The sequence below is a fragment of the Poeciliopsis prolifica genome, unplaced genomic scaffold, assembly GCF_027474105.1.
Source record: "Poeciliopsis prolifica strain line A6 unplaced genomic scaffold, Auburn_PproV2 SCAFFOLD091, whole genome shotgun sequence".
NCBI lineage: Eukaryota > Metazoa > Chordata > Actinopteri > Cyprinodontiformes > Poeciliidae > Poeciliopsis > Poeciliopsis prolifica.
In genome coordinates this window covers 955,215-975,098 of record NW_026562466.1, presented here as the reverse complement: position 1 = coordinate 975,098, position 19,884 = coordinate 955,215, and the positions used below count along the sequence as shown (strand labels likewise).

Sequence of the window (19,884 nt, the reverse complement as noted above, 5' to 3'; positions counted from 1 at the left end):
CAAAATAAACCACAATTTGAAGCAATCTGTCCAGACGTTTAAAGCTTTCTCTAAATTAAGTGTGCTCTCCTGAAATGCAAATATGCAATCAGGGTTTAACTGTAAATCCTAGAAAATGCTGCATAAGGACCAAACACATGCCTCCCTCCAATCCTGAAGCAAGGAATAGCTAATTTGAGAGAAACGGGTTGTGCAGCATAAGCAGACGAGCTGGACGGGGCGGAGAAATGCTAAATGGAAAATGTTGCAAAGATTAGATAAATAATTCAGAGTTCAGGTTTTTGCAGTTCATTCCGTCACTTTCTAATCATCACTTTTAGAAAACTGATAAATTATTAGCTGAAAAGTAGATGATATTTTTGTTTGTTTTTTACACTTTTAATTCATATATCCAAACAAAATGTTTAGCTTTGCTTTGAGAACAGTTTGGTTTTCAAGGGGTTTCTTTTGGATTTACATCCAAGCAAATTCCTGGAGTTCTTTCCCATAGTCTACCTGGTTGACAAGCTGATGTCCAGTTATTCTGATGCAAAGTGAGGCACGCTGATATCGAGGCTCCTTGATAAAACCATGAATAGCAGGCTCCCCTTTTTCTCTCTTCACACAGTTCCCATTCAACCTGCATGAATAGATCCGTCAAAACCAGTCTGGGTTTCCAATCAGAGATGAACTCTGGGGTCAGCAACAGCTGCTTCAAGGACTTCATACCCAGCTGATTATTTTCACCAAATTTTACTCAAGTAAGTAATAAAATTAATCAAACTACAGCATCATCGAACAACTCAGTCCTTGTATCATGAAAACTGTTTTCAAAAGACTTATAAGGAAAACTTCAGCTGCCAGAGTGTTGTAATGACAACATTTTCTCATTTATAACTATATTTGAAAAAAACAACATCTAACAACTGTAGCAACTTTTTTACTGTTTTTGGAGTCTTTGGCAACAACAGGTGAAGCAGAAATTGTCTCTGCAGCAGCGAGAAGCGAGTGTTGCCATGTTCCCTTTCTACTTCTGAAACACTGCAGTCATTATTTTAAATAAATTTAAAATAAATTTAGCTCCTTCTTGTCCCTGATCTCATTTACAGCAAACAACTCTTTGAAAAATAATACCTAATTTATGAATTGAAGCACAAAATATGCCTTAATATGCATTGATATGCACAGTAGAAACTGTTTCACCAGCACCACAGCAGCTATAACACATTAATTATGTTTGGCCTTATGGGTTCAGCCAATCAGCACCAAGGAAAATTAATAGTATTATGTTGGTATTTCAGCTTCCCAAGCTGCATTTCCTGTGGATATTTTAGATATGAGGAAAATAAATGAAACTACATGTTAAAAACCTTAATGATTCATGACTGACTGAAGTAAACATTCAAAATGACTGATTTCACCAGTGAAATAAATAACAACATCATCCTTTTTTGTTTAGTTGTATTTCCTCTAAAAGTTTCCAAGGTGACTCCTGCACTCTGAGCAGATATCAGACTCTCGTATTTATTTATCTCTGGCCTTGGCATGTATTCATCATGTTCCCCTGACAGAAATAAAGTAATAAATCGCATCTCTCTCAGACATAAGGTAAAGCTGCTGCAGAATTGATCAAAGCATCTGCGTGCAAATGGAAAAAGATGCATCACCTTTAGGTTAGGGACCACTGAAAGAAGATTGAAATGTACTTGTTTTTGTTGTGTTTTCATAATGTATTAGTCCAGTGTTCAGGTTTGCTTAGATGCTTCTACAGTAAATGTATTTCCTGTAAGCCAAACTAATGCGCCATGAAATTGCAGCGATTTCACTGCTGTTACAATCCAGAGATGTTAAACGATTTTGTGCTGCGTTTTGGTGCCATCAGTGCTGTCACAGAGGGAGTTTAGCTCGCTGACAGCGCTTAATAATCTGACCCTCACTGAACCACGGCTCATTAACTGGACAGTCCGGCTGCACACATCATTAAACTTTCGCTTTTATTTATAGATACATGCATGCATGCAGCATTTACCATTAAAACCTCCTGAGGGCAGAATGTATTGCTTTCTTTCAGCTGTGTTTGGATCCATGCATCAGTGATAAAGAGTCGCTATGTGCTCATTAAAGTAAGGAAAAACAAAAATACATGTTCAAAGACCTCATTTGAGGTGCCTAAAAATATTTAATATTGAATACAATATAAAAAAAACAACTTTATACATTTATTAGTCATTGTTTTTATTTAAAAAAATATTTTGTGTCATCTTCTGGTCTCAAAAATAACTTGGATTTGTGGGATTTTCTTTTTCCATGATTTGTTTTTTATTTATTTATTTTTGTATCTGTCATGTATCTGTTATTTCACAATTTAAAATTGTGAAATAACATCTATTTAACAATAAAATAAAATATATAGATATTTCAAACATTGAAAATAGTTATGACTTTTTATGTTACCTTTATTGTAAAGTTTTTCATTATTATTATTATTGCAAAATTACTTTTTATTTGCTTTCTTCGTATATTTGGATTCATTTATAATTTTTGTGCAACCGTTTATTTTTATACAACTATTCCAACACTTTTGAAAAATATTTATTCAAGACTTGATTTTTCCATTTGTTCTACATATGCCTCTGACGTTTTGATGGGGTCACTAAATACTTTTTAATCTTGATATACAGACTTCATTTAGCTTGTTTTAATATACTTAAAACATTGAATTTACAATGTAATTTAAATGTAATTTGAAACAATTTTTTCAAAAGTCGCTTGAGAATAATTTAATAATTGAAATGTATAATTTTTTGAAGAAACTAATCTGTTGTTAAAATTAGATGAATGAATATTGATGTAATTTTGTCTTTAAGACATTTTAATTTGAACAGTTCTGAATCTGTACGCGCTGACGTACTGGCGTTCTTGCCCCGCCCCTTCCAATGACGTCACGCACTCCCCTCCAGGAGCGGAGCGTGTCGTTCAGTTTTCCGTTACACCGGAGCTGTAACCGCTAGAAATGGCTCGTCTGCTCAGTTTTCACCGCTAAAAACTTCGCCGACTCCAAATGAGATGCGCTGTTTGTCACTTTAATTTCAAATTTGCTTTATTTTTCTTTCCGGAGACAAATGAGTCGAGAAGAAACGTCAAAAGAGAGGCAGAAGAGTAGCAATCTTCTTCTCCTTCAGGTCCCGACACTTTGTGCTGGGAGCGCTTCCAGCGAGCCAGAGGTCAGTTCAAATTAACACAAAATTTACATTTTACTTCTTTTCCTTTTCAGAGAAGCTTCTTCTGCCTCTGTCTGTTATGTTTTTAATACTAAAGTTTGTGTGGATGAATTCGGCTGTACCTACCATATAAATATATTTCTGTTGCTGTATATAAACAGATATATCTACTTTGTGAACTGCTGTTTCATAGTAATTACAGTAAATATAGTGCCTCTCATTTTTTATCTCGATATTTGTGTTTCTGTAATGTAGATAAATATTTCTTTTGGTAAAACCTGCCTGATATTTCAAATATTTACATTACATTGAAACATTTGCCATTTTGTTTAATTGTGACAGAAATTACTCAGTAGGTGCAGGAAAACTGATTGTATTAAAAACAGCATCATAGAGTGTATGAAGAGTTCAGAGCCTTCTCAGTTGTGCCAATAAGGTCATCTGATAAGCTGAAAATCCTCTGTGTCTCTGCCACAAGCTTTAAGAAGAAGCATTTGTGCTTTTTCTTCACCATCATTCTTCTGTTCTTCTTCCTCTTCAACTCAAGGACTCATTCTTCCTCCTAAATCCTGCAGACAGCTCTTCCTCTATCGCCTTCATTTTATCCTCAAACTTGTCTGTGATTCATTTTCCTTGTCTGTTTCCCTTCTCTGGTTCTTCATTTTTTCTCGAGGGTGGTGCAGCAACATTTCCAGGTGAAAATGATCAGTTTATGTGGAAAAATACAAAACAAATGCAAGCAGGAAATTATATTATGATCTAATCTGATTTCACTCAATATAACTTAAAGAATATGTGCTGTGATATCTGACCACTTTTGAAGACAAGAGGGTATTTTTGACCATGAAATGACAGAAAGCAGCAGCTGTAACAGAGGTGGTGGTGTTTCTGCAAACTGAAAGTTTATTATCGCTTTGTTGCTCTTGCAGTAGACAGTAGTCTATCTAAGTACTGGAGCATTTTTCTTTGAAACAGTTTCTGTTTTAAAATAATGAAATAGTTCTTAAACCAAGAGATGATTTTCGTATTTGATCAACTGTTAATATATAGAATATTTGAGACACCCTCTAAAAATATTGATAACTGAGTATTTTAATAGTTCACACACATAAATATATTTTAAAATGTATTAATGTTCACAGTAGAAACCACATTATAGGAGAAGTTTGCATTTCCGGTGTTCCTTATTTCCGTTCTTTGGGATTCAGCCAATGAGCAACGAAGAAAATAAATGGTGCTTCTGGATTGGCTGCTTTGCAAATACCAGCCAATAGCGTGTCAAGAAGCGTTGTAGCTAGCTACTTTAGCTTCCAATCTGCATGTTCTTTTAAGTATTTCAGCTAATGCATTTTGTTTGGCTGTATTTACCCAGAATTCCTGCTCTTGGCGCCGTTTCCGGGTCGTATACCACACCAGAGTTCACTTCAACCAAACTGAGACCACAATAGGCGTACCAGAGTTTGCTATTTTGGTCTGCATTAGAGTTTTTACATGTTCACATCTCCACAAATGAACCAGACTTCGTAGAAAAAACGTCTGGAATTTGACTAAAGCGGACTGAACAGGGGTGTGTTACATCTTTCTCAACTTCTAACTTGAAAATCAATATAACTGCCATAAACTACACGCCTAAGCACATCTAAATGGAGGAAAGTCAAAGCAATTTGAAGGGTTCAGATCATCTCAGTGTTAGATTTTTCTGAACTGGATCTGGTACGCTTCAGTTCAGCTCCAGACTGAAATGAATTGAAGACATTGCCTAAAGACGGCCATATCTGCTGCTGCGTCTTCTTCCTGCAGCTTCTGGCTCCTAGAAACAGTCATTGTAATAACAGTCACTCAGGGATTAGGACCAGCCGACTCGTGGTTAATTAAACTCTCCGACATGCTCACCGCTCCTCGGATCTCTCAGCCTGACGGAAAATGGGTTCCTAACACACTGACTCGGATGTGAGCCCAATCCCCTGTTTGTGTTTTTCACAGTCAGACCCAGCAGCTCTCCCGGCGGTTTGCTACAAAGCGCATTTTTTCCCTCTGTAGTGGAAATTTCTCTGCTGATGTAAAACAAAAGGAAAATGTGTCTATGCTGCTGTTTCTCTCTGGGCTTCCTCAGATTAAAAAATAAACTTTCAGCTTTTTTCAGGGACTTTATCGTTCCAGTGATTCGACCCGTCAAACAGCAGATTCCAGTTCCGGTGTTTATCTTTGATTGCGTCAATATGAGTTTATTGATCAGAGATCAATGTTGCTCACTTCCTGTCCTGAAGGAGGCGTTTTATCGACGGCTGCAGGACGAGGCGCCCAGAGGTTCTGGAGCTTCACGCTGCTGGATGTTTGTTTAAAGGCCCAGATGGAGACAGAAAGCCGGTTCTGGTTCAGTCCAGATCAGATCAGACCGGTCTGGTTTCAATCCGGCTGCGCTGGATTTAGAGGCAGATTTAAATAGTCAGCTGTCCATCCAAACATCCATCCATTCAATCACCCAATCACGAGGACTTGGAGTATGTTGCTATGGCGATTGTCATCCCGGTTTCCCTCCATGACGGTCTGACCTGATAAAGTCCTGAAAATAGTCGGCCATGAATATTTAAACCGTCTCCAGTCTGAAATCTATCAGCTCATCGACTGAAACCGTTTGGACTCACTTTGCACTTAATCAGATTCATGCTTCCCTCTTCTGTCCAACGCTTTACACACATCTTCATTCAAATAAAGGTTTTAAATGGCGTGTCATTCTGTCCCTTTGGTAAAACATTTGGGCTTTAATGTAAAGAGCTTTCATAAGAGCATTGAAGCCTGACTCTTAAACCCCTTTAAAGCCTGGAGCTGCAGTCAGATGTCTGCTCATTTTAATGGCTCCCTTCATAAATTCATTGCATAAAATAATGAGATCTAAGTGAAGTCCTGACACTTTTCACCTGGAGGTTCACAGCAGACTTTACCTAAAGTTTATAACTCTGCTTGCTGCTCTGAATATTAACTATAAATTTATGAAAACAAACACCTGCGTGGGAATGAAACTCCCTCCTTTCCACCACATTACGTCTTTAATGACGATAATCAGCTCCTGCAGCCTGTGTTGCTTGGATCAAATTAAAATGGTGTCATTAATGTGCAAATACACAACTGTCCCCACTGTTTACGCTCGCCGCGCCCTGCAGGGGTAATGAAGGCACTTGGGAAGTTTTGAATTCAAACAATTTCTTGCTGCGTTACTAATGAGATTAAAGCCGTCTCTGCTGAGGCCTTGACGAGTTTAATGCAGCCGTGGTTGTTAAATAATCTAAACTAAGAGTGGTTAAACTTACAAAAGTTTAGATAACGCTCTATCACAGGTCATTTTAACAGTTAGTTTCAAACGTCACAGTTTTACATCTAAAATGATTAATCAATTATTTAAATAATCTTTAGCTGATTTAACAATTGATTAATTGTTAACTGAGATAAACAAACATATTCACCGCAGTAGTCAATGAAAAAGTGTATAAATGTATAGATTTTACCCAGAAATGATAGTTTTAGCTTCACCTGGTTCAAATTCTGTAAAAAATAAAATTGCTGTTGATCAGATATTCACGTCCATAAAATGTATTGTTAATGCAAAAATGATTTTGTTTACACAGTTGACTTATTTTTAGATCTCAAGATTACAAGCTTTATTTTGATACCTGAACAAATCAATGAATTTGAGATATTTTGAATTCATTCTAGGCATTGTTTTGATGGAGATCAGACCATTCAGTTGAAATTAACTGCACTGTTTTAGCTCAAATGATTGCAGACTCCACCATATAAATCTCCTCTTTGCTTCAGCTCTGCTGCTCTTTTCATTGATTCAGAAAAATCTCATTTCTCTGCCAGCCTTATTTTCCAGCACTGCAGTTTTGACCTTTAGCTCCATTGCTGATCTAGAAAATTAGCAGCAGTGTTTGGAAGCTGTTTCAGATTTGCTCGGGTGAACATGCGAGCTTCCAGTCGTCCATGTTGAAGCCCCTTCTGTCTGTCTGTCTGTCTGTCTGTCTGTGCCGTTCAGGCCACCAGCTGCCGATGACTCCATAAGCAGCGGCCATGGCTGCCCATCGAATCATTCGAGTGAACAACAATCACATCCTCCCTCGCTGTAAGTCTGAGGGGACGCTCATCGAGCTGGACGAGGGGCCGGCCGGGACCAGTCTCAGTGATGTTAAAGGTCAGTCTCATTGCACTTCAAACTCAATTACACTTTGAATTTATTACGTGAAACGTCTGGAAGTGGAGTTCAGGGTTATAAGGTTCTGCGAAAGAAAAAGAAAATAAGAGTACAGAAAAAACTATCTTCAGACTTTATTCTGTATCTGGAAGCTGGAAAAGAATGATCTGGAACAGATGACAGGAAGTGATGTAATAGTTGCTTTATTTGTTGGTTTTGATTGTCCAAATTATCTGTATGTAAATTGAGCCAATTACCCAAGTGTGACCCAGATTACCCCGATATGATTAGCGTAGCTGTTTCATTGTTACTGTTCGATTCTGACTGCAGCGCCGTAAATAACCCACTAATTACTGGAGAAAAACACTGGAGCACATAGAAAACCATCCAACCATCCAGATGAAAAACTCTGTCCTCTCCTTTCTTTTCAGTGCCTTCTCCCAGTGCCTTAAAGCTTGACAGTCAAGACTCCCTCGGAGCTGCTCAGGAGGTGGTTGCTATCAAGGATTATTGCCCCAGCAGCTTCACCACCCTGAAGTTCTCCAAAGGGGATCGCCTCTATGTTCTGGACACATCAGGCGGGGAATGGTGGTACGCCCACAACAACACGGAGATGGGATACATCCCAGCCGCCTACGTCCAGCCAGTCAATTTCAGGAACTCTTCACTAAGCGACAGTGGGATGATTGACAGCCTCGGGGAAGGGTATGATGACGGTGGGAAGGAGTTTGGAGGTCTTGGGGAGTGGATGGGGATGAGCCTGAAGCCCTCCACCATTTACAACAACACCCCGTTTTCTGTGAATCCTTTCATCTGTCCGTTAAATCAAAACTCCAAAGACGTAAGCGGGAGGAACTCAGCGGATCTTATCTACTTGGAGTCTCTGGCATCTCCATCGTCTTGTTCCAACAGTTGTTCAATCATGAGCAACGGGTTCAGCAGCTGCCATATTAATAGCCTCAACTCAACCAGTCCAAATCAAGAGGTTACATCCAACTTCCAGAGTGAAAACCCCTATTTTAAAAGCAAACGTTCCCACAGTCTGTCAGAACTCTCTGTCTTACAGGCGCAGTCGAATCCAACTTTACCTTCGTCTGGGTTCTTTACGGGCCTGACGGCTCCTTTACCGGAGCAGTTTCAGAGCAGAGAGGATTTCAGGACTGCCTGGTTGAACCACAGAAAATTGGCTCGGTCTTGCCATGACCTGGACTCTTTGGGCCAGAGTCCCGGATGGGGTCAGACCCAACCGGTGGAAACTAATATTGTCTGCCGGCTGGACTGTAACGGAGGAGTTGTTCAGCTTCCTGACACACACATCAGCGTACACATCCCTGAGGGTCACGTCGGTCATGGAGACTACCAGCAAATTTCCATGAAGGCTTTACTGGACCCCCCTCTGGAGCTGAACAACAACCGCTGCACCACGGTAAGCCCAGTGGTGGAAATCAAGCTCAGCAACATGGAGACAAAGTCGTTCCTAACACTAGAGATAAAAGTGGCAGTGGCTTTGAAGAAGGAGAGTTGTCATGCTGCCGATGTGCTTTGTGTGCGCAGTGACTGCAAGGAAGGACCTTACACCCCGATACCCAATGCCTACATCTTCAAAGACACAGTTCAGGTACAGCTGGAAAGTCTGGAGCCTTGCATGTATGTAGCGATTGTTGTTCAGGCACACTACGTCGGACACAACACAACAGTCTGGGACCATGTGCAGAGGAAAGTCAGTCTGGGTGTTTACGGACCCAAACACATCCATCCCTCGTTCAAGACAGTTGTGGCTATGTTTGGGCATGATTGTGCCCCCAAAACCTTGTTGGTGAATGATGTAACATGGCAAGCGGCCTCTACTCCACCTGTAGCGCTGCAGCTGTGGGGGAAGCATCAGTTTGTGTTGCCATTCCCTCAGGACCTGCAGATTGGACTCTATTCCAACATGTCCAACTACCAGGTGAAGGCGAGTGAAGGAACCGGGATGATACGGGGGTTTCAGGTGAAGCTCGGGAAAGTTAGCAGGCTCCTCTTCATGATCACATCGCACAACCCCAGCAGTATCTCAGACTTTACTCTCAGGGTCCAGGTTAAGGATGCTTTAGACTGCATCTTGACCCAATTCTGTGTCCAGACGCCACAGCCGCCACCAAAAACTGGAGCAAAGATCACTGGCCAGCGGAGATTCCTGAAAAAGAGAGAGGTTGATAAGATCGTACTGTCGCCTCTGGCTGTCACCTCAAAACACCCAAAGTTTCAGGATCGGTGTGTTACCAACCTGAAGTTTGGTAAGCTGATTAAAACGGTGATCAGGCAGCATAAGAACATGTACCTGCTGGAGTACAAGAAGGGGGACGTTATGGCCTTACTCAGCGAGGAGAAAATCAAGCTACGAGGGCAGCTTCGAACCAAGGAGTGGTATATCGGATACTACCAGGGAAAGCTGGGGCTGGTTCATGCTAAGAACGTTCTAGTTCTTGGTAAAGTCAAGCCCATTTACTGGTGTGGGCCAGACCTCACCACCACAATGTTGCTGGATCAGATCCTGAAGCCTTGCAAGTTCCTCACCTACATCTACGCAACTGTGAGGACGGTCCTGATGGAGAACGTGGGCAGCTGGAGGGCATTTGCAGATGCACTTGGATACGGGAACCTGCCCCTGAATTATTTTTGTCGGACAGAACTGGACAATGAGCCGGAGAGAGTGGCGTCGGTTCTGGAGAAGCTAAAGGAAGAGTGTACCAACATGGAGAACAAGGAGAGGAAGTCCTTCCAACGGGAGCTTATGATGGTAAGACTTCTTTTTGTGCATATTTTGCGTCAAATCAGAAGTAATTATCTTTGAATGGCTGGAACATCTTTCTTTTTTGGTCTTTGGGATTATTTTGTCAATTATTTGAACAATTTTTGAGTTAACCGACATAAAACCTAAAGGAGCATGACAGTTTCCAAAGACAATAAAATAGATTTTTACCCCCCAAAAAAGAGAATAAACAATCCTAGAGACATCAGCCATGTTTAGTCCGCTTTTATCAAACTGTTTGTTTACAAAGTTCAATTTGTTTGGAGAGGTGTGAATGGTTCATTGAACTCTGCGCCAAAAGCAGAAAGTGCACAATGGTGCAGGGCATTCTGGGTAAATACAAACCAAAACAAACGCACAACTCTGGCACTAGCAGGTGAAATGGCTCGTGGTTTTTTACCAGCTTCTTATCAGTTCTCTATGATGTGTTGTCCCACATTTCCCCCATCTGGAACCATCTTTCCAGTTTTTCTTCCATTAAACCTTCCACTCATATGCTTCAATACAGAAATCTATACAAAGAATCTCTACATAGCTTCTTAATAGGTTTTTCCTTCCACCAAACTTTCTACTGATACCTGAAAGCAGATTTTTAACAGTTGAAGTCAGTGGCGTTCCTTATGATTGTATTGACCAACATTTCTTTATTAAACATCCCTTTTAAAGGGAATTTTCTTCAGATTGGTTGTGTTTTCCACATGTTGGACCTCTGCAACAAGAACAAAAGAGAAGTCTGGACTCGGATTTGAACCTGCTGAGTGGCCTGAGCACTAGAGCACCAGAATAACTCATACATTTCTTAAAGATGTGTTGTTAGTTGGACTGCTCCTCTTATTGAGCATTTTCTTTAAAGACTGGGTGGATTTGACTGACTTCATGTCTAGTCTCATCTAAACGCTCCTGCTTCAACAAGTCTTATGCAATGTTTTCCCTGAGGAGAGGTGGACTGTCATCATGAGGCTGCAGAAAGACGGCCGAGTCAGCCGCTCTGCATCGATTGAAATAAACCTTTTTCTTAAAGGAATGGAGGAAATCTTATGTAATTGTTACTCAATCAGACATTCCTGATGGTGAAAAGCTGCACATTTAAAATCCTATTGCTTCCTGATGACCTGTTTTTTTTTTCCTGGATCCGGAAAAGACCTGCAGCGAAACGCCAAATCCACAATAATCTGTTTGTAAGGAACAAAGGAGGAACTCTGCGCCCGATAAATCGCTCTATTTTCTAAAGATACAATCTGAAGAGCCTGGCTTCATTAAACGCAGTTTCTCTATGCTAATTAAAAAACAACGGAGGCTTATGATTGATGATGCCTCTTGATGTCTTAACTAGATGTCACCTCTGTAATGAGAAGGGTGAGATCCATTGTTGTCAGGCTAATTGAATATACTTCATTCATTCACTTCAGTTAGACTCAGAGTTGTTTCTGTTATTGATCATTTCATTTCAAAGAACAAAAATTAATGTGCAACTCTGAAAACTAGAATATTATATCAAATCGATATAAATATTTTTCTTAATATTCATTTCTCTGCTCTAAATCCTTGGTTGGGCCTCATTTTGCCCCAGTGAAGCTCTCTCAGTGATCTTCATTCTCTATACTTTCATTTTAAAAGATTACTTTGGACCTCTGAGCAACAGACTGGTTCTGGTTCAGAAAGTGGTTTGTCATTAGGAATGCAACATTTGTATCCTCTATTGTGGCTCTCAGTATTCTGACTCCTTCCTGACTAGATCCTGCTTGACAGTCCTCTCAAAACGGCAGTTATCCCTGTTCCTATCTTTTCCTACTAGACTTCTTCCTTCCACTAAACTTTCTCTGAATATGCTTAGATGCACAAGTCTGTGTTTGTAGTTAATTTTGAATTAAAACGCAAATTTTCTGAACCAGAGTCATGAAAATTACAAGAAATAAAAACTTGGAATATTTTGTTCTATCAATATTTCTTAACATAAATCAGTGTAACAGTGATTCTGTTTATCTAGCCAGAGTTTCTTTAGGGTTTCCTCTATATTTGCTCTGCTGGAAGCCGCAGCTGAAAGCGGGAGATGTTTCCCGAAGCCAACAGGTGCTCTGTGTGAAATCTGAGCAGGCATTGATCAGGACGGACCCGGAGGCCCGGTGGGTCATCCGACACCGCCCGGCAGCTCCTTTCATCTCGGCGTGTCGGGTTACAAAAGGGCAGAATAAGAAAGCTAGTGTTTGTGAGCCGGAGAAAGAGCTGTTAATAATAGATCATCGCTGACAGACCAGCCCTTCACTCATCTCAGCTCGTCTTCGTCTCAAACCAGAACCGGTTCTGGTCCAGTTATGACTTAAAAACAAACGTCAGAATGAAATGTTTAATTCCTATTTAAGTTCATGCTTCACAAGCCAAATAAAACATCAAAAATCCTGAAAAAATGGCTGTGAAATGTGCCGGCTAATGTCTTTGGAAAAGCCTTTCTGATTCTTTCATCACATTTAATATACTTGTTTTTAACTTTGTCGCTTTATTAGTTACATTTATTTTTGTTTATAATAGTTTTTGTATATTTAAAATAAAATTAAAAATCACAATTTTAATATTATTACATTGGAACTTTATTTCCATTTAAATTTCTATTGAAAAATATATAATAAAATAGTAAATAATAAATTAATAGTAGCTTTATTTGTGCCTAATATTTAATTTTCCAAAGTGTTGCACAATGTTTGTGGTTGTTAGAGATCCAGATTTTATTTATATTTTTATAGTTTTATTCCACAAATAAAATCAATAATCCAGCCTGAACAAAGAAAATTACTTTTTATTCTTAAAATACATTTATAAAACATGTCAAGGTAAACCTTTAAAGCTTAAACGTCAAATAAATTAATGAATTAAAAGAAATAAAGGAAAGTTCATCAGTTAATTCATATTTATTGCAGCGGTGATGAAGCTCGAAATCTCCTGAACTTTTAAAGTACTTTTTGATGAATTAGATTATTTAATTTTTTAATTTTACATTAAAAATGTTTATGTAAATGATGAAAACCCAGAAATACAGCAGCTTTAACTATTAATACCTAAATAGTTGGGGTTGGCGAAATATAATACTAATAAATCATCAGCCTGTTTTTTTACATCACATATTAAAATATATCAAGGCAACGATGAATACAAATTATTTTAATTTGGCAGGTCTTCCTCCTCGTCTTCCTCGTCTCTACCTGTCAGCGTCGTCCATCATTGCGTCGAGGAGTCTTATTTTCCTGACAGCTGTCGGCGCCGTCTGTCCGTCTGCTGCAGGGACTTCCTGCGTTTTCTCGTACCGATGCTGTATTCCCTGGTGCAGCGGAGCGTTGTCTATTTATAGACCCCAACCGTGTTGTTGTTTAATAAGCAGGAGACCAAACCAGGCTGGAAACAGATGAAGGGATGTTCTGCGGCGCTGCTGCCTCTGAATCCACTTCATAGGTTTTCAAACCCAGCTGCAAACCTCTACCTCCTATTATTCATCCTTAAATATTGTATTTGTGAAATCTATCAACATCTTTTGTGGTTTTATGAAAGAGAAAACTCAGAAAGTCATGAATTATCAAAAATGTCTCTGAATGATGTAATTTTTTATTTAAAAACATACCTTTATCTCTGAAACAAACATCTGCGACTCACCTTAATAAAAATGTCTCCATTACATCTATAGAAGCAGCTACTGCTGCAAGCAACTCAAAATATGTTTAATTTGCAAAGAAACTGGCTAATTTATAATCCTAGGTTGATGAAAATTGGAGAAAAAATAAGAAATTGACTCAATATTGGTCAGGAAAACTTGCTTTATCTGGACTCTGATATATAAAGATGCAAAAAGTCTTTGCAGTTGTCTTGCACAGTGGTGGAAGAGTCATACTATGGGTTTGATTGGCCCACATCAGCATAGAAACAGTTTAAATTGGCGAATTGATTCATTACAATTGACAAAATGTGAGAAATAGACGAAACCAGACGCCATGTTTGATGTAAATTCCTCCTGAATGCTTTTCTAGCAGGAACCAGCTCCAGATTTCCATCTGAACGCCTCATGTTCATTAGCAGTCGGCATGTTTTTGATCAACTTGGTCTTCAAAGAGTTTATATTTAGAGCAGAAGAACCGCAGGTGGTCTAAAGAGACGCAGAGCTCATCAGACGGGGATTACAGCCTGACCTGGACACAATCTGGGGAACCGATATTCAGGGAAATTATTTTAACGAAGCAGAAGAAGAATTCCTTCATCGTCTGACACCAGAAGAGTTTCTAAAGTCTGGATGAGTAAAGAGGAAACATTATTGAGACTTTCCAACTATTCATTCATTCATTCATTTAATAAACCCATTGTCATGCTAGTGTCTGTTTTAAAAGGAAATCAATAAATGAAAAACAGCAAACATGGCAGATTCCTCTGTTTTGTTTGAAAGGTTTAACGGAAATCAAAGGATAATCAAAAATTCAGCCAAAATACTCAATCTGGAAAACTTTTTATAACGATTTTATGAGCCCAGCTATTTATTTCTGAGGATCATCCTCCTGCTGGTGTTTGTGGCGTTTGCTTGACTCCTCTGATTGGTTTTCCAGGGATCTGTTGCATGTCAAGGCTTAAATTTCTCCTCATGACGAGAGGCCCCCTAACCGTTCATGTGGTCATGTTTCACAGCACATCTAAACCCAGCTTAGGGTAAATGTACACTTTGCAAGATAATCCAGATATGCTCTTCCCTGGAAAACCAAATCCAATCCCAAGAGTTGCTTTTGTTCATCCGTCATTCACCAGAAACGGAGCATCTGGATCATCGTCTTCAAGTTGTGAATGAATGCTGAGATTGTCCGTCTTTCACTGATCAGGCGTTGCTGAAGATGGACTGCCAGGGTTTGGTGGCGAAGCTGGTGCTGGACTTTGTCTTGCTGACCACAGCGGTGGAGGTGGCGTCCAGGTGGAGGGAGCTGGCCGAGAAGCTAGCCCGAGTTTCCAGGCAGCAGATGGAGGCTTACGAGGCTCCGCACCGCGACAAGAACGGCGTCCTGGACAACGAGGTGAGGACACATCAGTTCGCATGGAAAAACAGAGCAGCTAGCTGTAATTTATAATAACCTTCTACTAAAACAAGAGAAAGGAATAAGTGTGTATGCATACATTTTGATTCATTGTATAGATCTTAATGCATTTAGGCCAATTAACTATATTTTTAACCATCTGGAACTTTTGTGTTTGTTTGTTTGTGGTACGCCCTCAAATCTGACGCACAAGCTACATCCGCTAAAAATCAAATCACTTCTCTCGGCCCACTGGGATTTAATTTCTGCTTCTAAAAACAATCTGATTGCATTATTGTTGTGTTCAAATTGTGCTATCAGTGAAGCTATTCTGGCCTAAAATAGCATCTCAATGCTACACATGTAGCAGCTAATGCTAATGTTGCTTATTTTGTCAATAAAATAAAATACAGCTTAATTGCAGAAGCTGTAATTAACTCAATTAAACAATTTGAGTCCTATCAATACAAATAATATTTAATTTGGTGAAGCTATGCGCTTGACTAAAATCCATTGGCGTAAAACTTGTATATTATGGATATGAAACTTGAATTTTTACTGGAAATCAAAAACATTTCAGTTGATCTCACATTTGTTTCACCACCAAAAACATAATTATCACCCCAAAGGCTGCAGAAAGTGTTTCCATTGAGTGGAGATCTTATAAATGTTCTGTCCATCCTATTGTCCACATCGGGTGCCAGTCAAATAGGAGTCCAATAAAAAAGCCCTCGTTTGTGTCAAACCCCACTCCCTGGTCTTTTGCCCCTGAAATCATCCCGTTTCTTTGTCTGACCCTTCAGTCCATGTGGAAACCAGCGTATGATTTCCTGTTGACTTGGGCCGCCCACGTTGGGGACAGCTACCGGGACGTGATCCAGGAACTCCACCACGGCCTGGACAAAATGAGGAACCCCATCACTAAGAGGTGGAAACACCTGACAGGGGCGCTGATCCTCGTAAACTGTCTCGATACCCTCCGCAGTGCCGCTTTCTGCCCCACCGGCTATGGGGACTTTGCTGTTTGAGCTTTCTGTCCCTCTTGATAAACATTTAAACGCTCCAGCGCATGGTGGGACTAATTCAAACCCATTTTTAAAACTAGAACATGGCCGAATCTCAAGGCTTTATCCTGCATCGGATTATCAGAATATGTGGAAACTTTCATTGAGAGCCCTGCTTGTTTGTTTTTTTGCTTTTCTACTTCTTTCTACTGTGTCCTTTGACTTGTTTGCGTCTTTTTTTATATTGTAAACTGCTCCTGTCACTGTCTGTCTGTTAATTGTTGCTTGTTTTTAGGTTTTTCCTTTCTTTACCCTCAGGGGAATATAAAAAAACCTCTCATATCACAGTAAATAAACAACAATGCGAGCTGTTTATGTACTTGGGCAGGTTTGTTGATTCTAAACACAAAAATTATCTTCTATAAAAACAAAACTTAAGCCCTTGAGTAAAACATATTTATATATTTCAGTTTTATAAATTCAAACATTAAGATTCAATTTTTTAGAAACTAAATTGCCAAACAGTAAAGCTAACATTATTGTTAGCATTAGCCGTTAGCAATTACAATCAGTACAATAAGAGATTAACTTTGTTAATGAATATACGTCATTTTCAAAGTAAAACTGAAGTGTAATATAAACAAAAAATACCTTTTAGTGGGAAATCAGTTTAAACACTCGTAGCTAGCACTAGCTTACCTAAGAGTGTTAGCTTGTAAGCTATCATGAATTCATTGGGAATACAGTATATACTATTCAAAATGTCTCAATATATACATGACAGAAAAACATGAGTTTATATTTGAAGATAAAAACAATGACATTGTTGATAATGTTTATTATAATAATGTTGAGTAATGCTAACGCTACAGTTAGCACTAGCTGTCCATATTGTTAAAGATGTTCTGCCTCTTGATGCTATTGAATCAATTTTTGAAAATAATGGGAGATATCCTACAATTCAGTCCAACTAAAATTGATCTGAATTTTAGTTGTATTGAAATTCCAACCAATTGAAACTAATGGTAATCATGATCATGTTTATTATGATGATATTTGTCTTAACCCACTTTTTATGAAAATGATAATGCACAATTAGCTAGCACGTCAGCTAGCAATGAATATTTGCAAATGCAGCTGCTTCTCAGAATATGTAATGTAGAATTTTGACATGAAAATAAATAAATTTATCGTTGAAAATCAACACATTGATTCTCCTGCACTGAGTCCCAAAATAAACATTTAAGCTAATGCTAGTGTTAGCATTAGCAGTCTATACAGTAACGGTTGAATGTGTCTGATTTTCAAATTATGCCTAATTATAAATTTGGTTTATTTCAAATAGAAAACAACAATTTGAGCATTATTTACATTTAAATCATGTTTTAGTTGAGAATAACTAACCATTTTTTACTAGGTAGTCTGCTAGCACACAAGTACATCATTACTTAACCTTTAATTTCAAGTTTCTTATCATTTTAAGGTAAAAAAAATTATATTTTTAGCAAAGACTGTAAATTTTTACGTTCATCTTGTCCTAAAAATAAATATCAATTACATACCGAATACTCCATTAATTAATATTTAAATCCATCAGGGTCACAATAATTTCACACATGAATTTGTATTTTCAAATATTGAAGGGATATTTACTTTGAAGCAATCTTCTTTTCTGCCACTAGATGTCACCGCATTCAAAATGGTAGGCCTTTAAAAAATCCAATATTAGCAAAGAGAGTCTGTTGTTTTCTGTTGCAGTTTTATTTATAGAAACCTGTTCTGCTGTAATACGTTTCTGAATGTAATTTCAGCAACAATAATCATCTGATTTCTGTGCTTATTGTTTATTAATTGCTCATATTTTTGTTATATTGGTTTTTCTCTTGTGACTTCTGCAGTGTTTGGGATATTTACACTATGAAAAGAAAAAATTAGCGAGAAATTTCTATATTTTTACTGAAAACCAAGCAAGTATTGACAGATTTATAAGAGAAAATCTACCACTTGTGATGGGTAGCATATCAGAATTCAGTATTACTGTTTAGAAAGTATCAATAAAGTGGGAATGTACCGAGTGTGTGGATTCTGGTTTTATTTTCTGTCTTACTATATCTGTGGTGGGACAAACAATTGCAAAACTAATACCCAGAGATTATTTAGTTGCAAATATTTACAAATCCCTGCAAAAAAAAAAGCAACAAAATCTCTTAATCTTTTGTTCACAAGATCAAAACATGCAGCTTGTAGGTTTTATTTGAAGTTATAAAATAGTATTTCCCTCTAAGCTTATGTCCAAATTTAAGCTCAGATGTTTCCTTTTCGTGCTGCACCAGCAAATGTGTTTCTGAGTCGCATCACTGAACATGTTTCTCTCTCCTCACAGACTAACAGCGTTTGTTATTCTGCTCACCAGGTGTCTTTTTCAATCAGTAGCAACAATAAGAGCGAATCCTCCACCGGTTGTTGTTCTCGGGGTTCATCGCCATGCAGATGGTTTTTACGTCGTCGCACATAAAACTGCTTCCCACCAGCAGAAACACCAGAGAGGAAGATGTTCCAGCTCATGAATCCTTCATTTCTCAGCACAATCCCCTCTCCTTTATACACACACACACAACCACACACACACTTGCTGAGTTTGATGGACTTAATTAAAGCAGATAATTATTCTGGCTCAGAGGACGGGCCACCTTCACCGCCGTCCTTCGCCTCTCATGACTCACCCTCCACATTCCTGCTGGTCTCCTGGAGACAGTTTGAAACTAAACAACAACTCTGCTTGCATTTAACTTTGTTGTTGGATTTATTTTATAAGCTAGTCCAAAAATAATCACTCGTTTCTTTAGATTATCCTTCTAAATTTGTTCTTGGAATATCTTTCTCAAAGTTTTTTTCTTTTGTCTCATTTCAGGGAAATGTAGTTCAGAAGTTAGTCCAAACCAAAGAAAAGATTCATGATCTTAATTGATTTTCAATTATTCCTGCTGTGACTTAAAAATATTTTCTAAAAATTAAATCTTCAAAAACAAAACAATTGGCTAATTTATAACATTTATTTATCATCCATCCTACATTAAGATGATTCCAAAACAATCAGTCCTAAATTCACACCATATGCACGTTTTAACAATTTTTAAACGTTTTAAATTCCTTTGCAGCTGCAATATTTAAAATTTGAGTTTTATTTTAGTTTTTATTCAATTTCCAAGTTACAAAAACTGCAGAACTTCCTAAGACTCTTAAAGAGAAAAACACCCACAGCTTTATTTTTATTTAGGATAAACAAACACAGAGGCACAAAGGATCGTTTAGATCATTTGTTAAAAAGGCCTAGTCAAAGTCCGGACCTGAACTAGATGCTTTCATTTCGATCTGATGGAGCTGGAGGCTGCAAACGGTTAAACTTTCTGAAACATTTTTATCTTAAATCTTTTTCTCTGCTTTTCTCCATTCATAAGGATTTTATTAATGATCCAGCAGAAGCAGCGCAGACAGTTTGTACCAATAAAACCAAAATACAACAGAAACACGTGAGTGTGCAGATCAGAGGGAGGAAACATTATTTCCCTCCTTCCATTAATTAATTCAAGCAGCTTTTGAAAATGCAGAGCAGGTGCTGAGATGAAAAGCTCGGGGACAAGCAGGTCACCGGGTTTCATCTGCAGCT

General features: G+C 38.5%; 1 protein-coding gene across 1 annotated transcript; it reads left to right on the top strand.

Moving 5' to 3' along the window:
• The first annotated feature begins 2,943 nt into the window (after positions 1 to 2,943).
• sh3bp4a (SH3-domain binding protein 4a) lies at positions 2,944 to 18,292 on the top strand. The gene is made up of 5 exons (XM_055022800.1): positions 2,944 to 3,203; positions 7,234 to 7,389; positions 7,821 to 10,168; positions 15,025 to 15,213; positions 16,017 to 18,292. The coding sequence occupies exons 2-5, from the start codon at positions 7,269 to 7,271 to the stop codon at positions 16,239 to 16,241; spliced, it is 2,883 nt and encodes a 960-aa protein (XP_054878775.1). The 5' UTR covers positions 2,944 to 3,203; positions 7,234 to 7,268; the 3' UTR covers positions 16,242 to 18,292.
• The last annotated feature ends 1,592 nt before the right edge of the window (positions 18,293 to 19,884 follow it).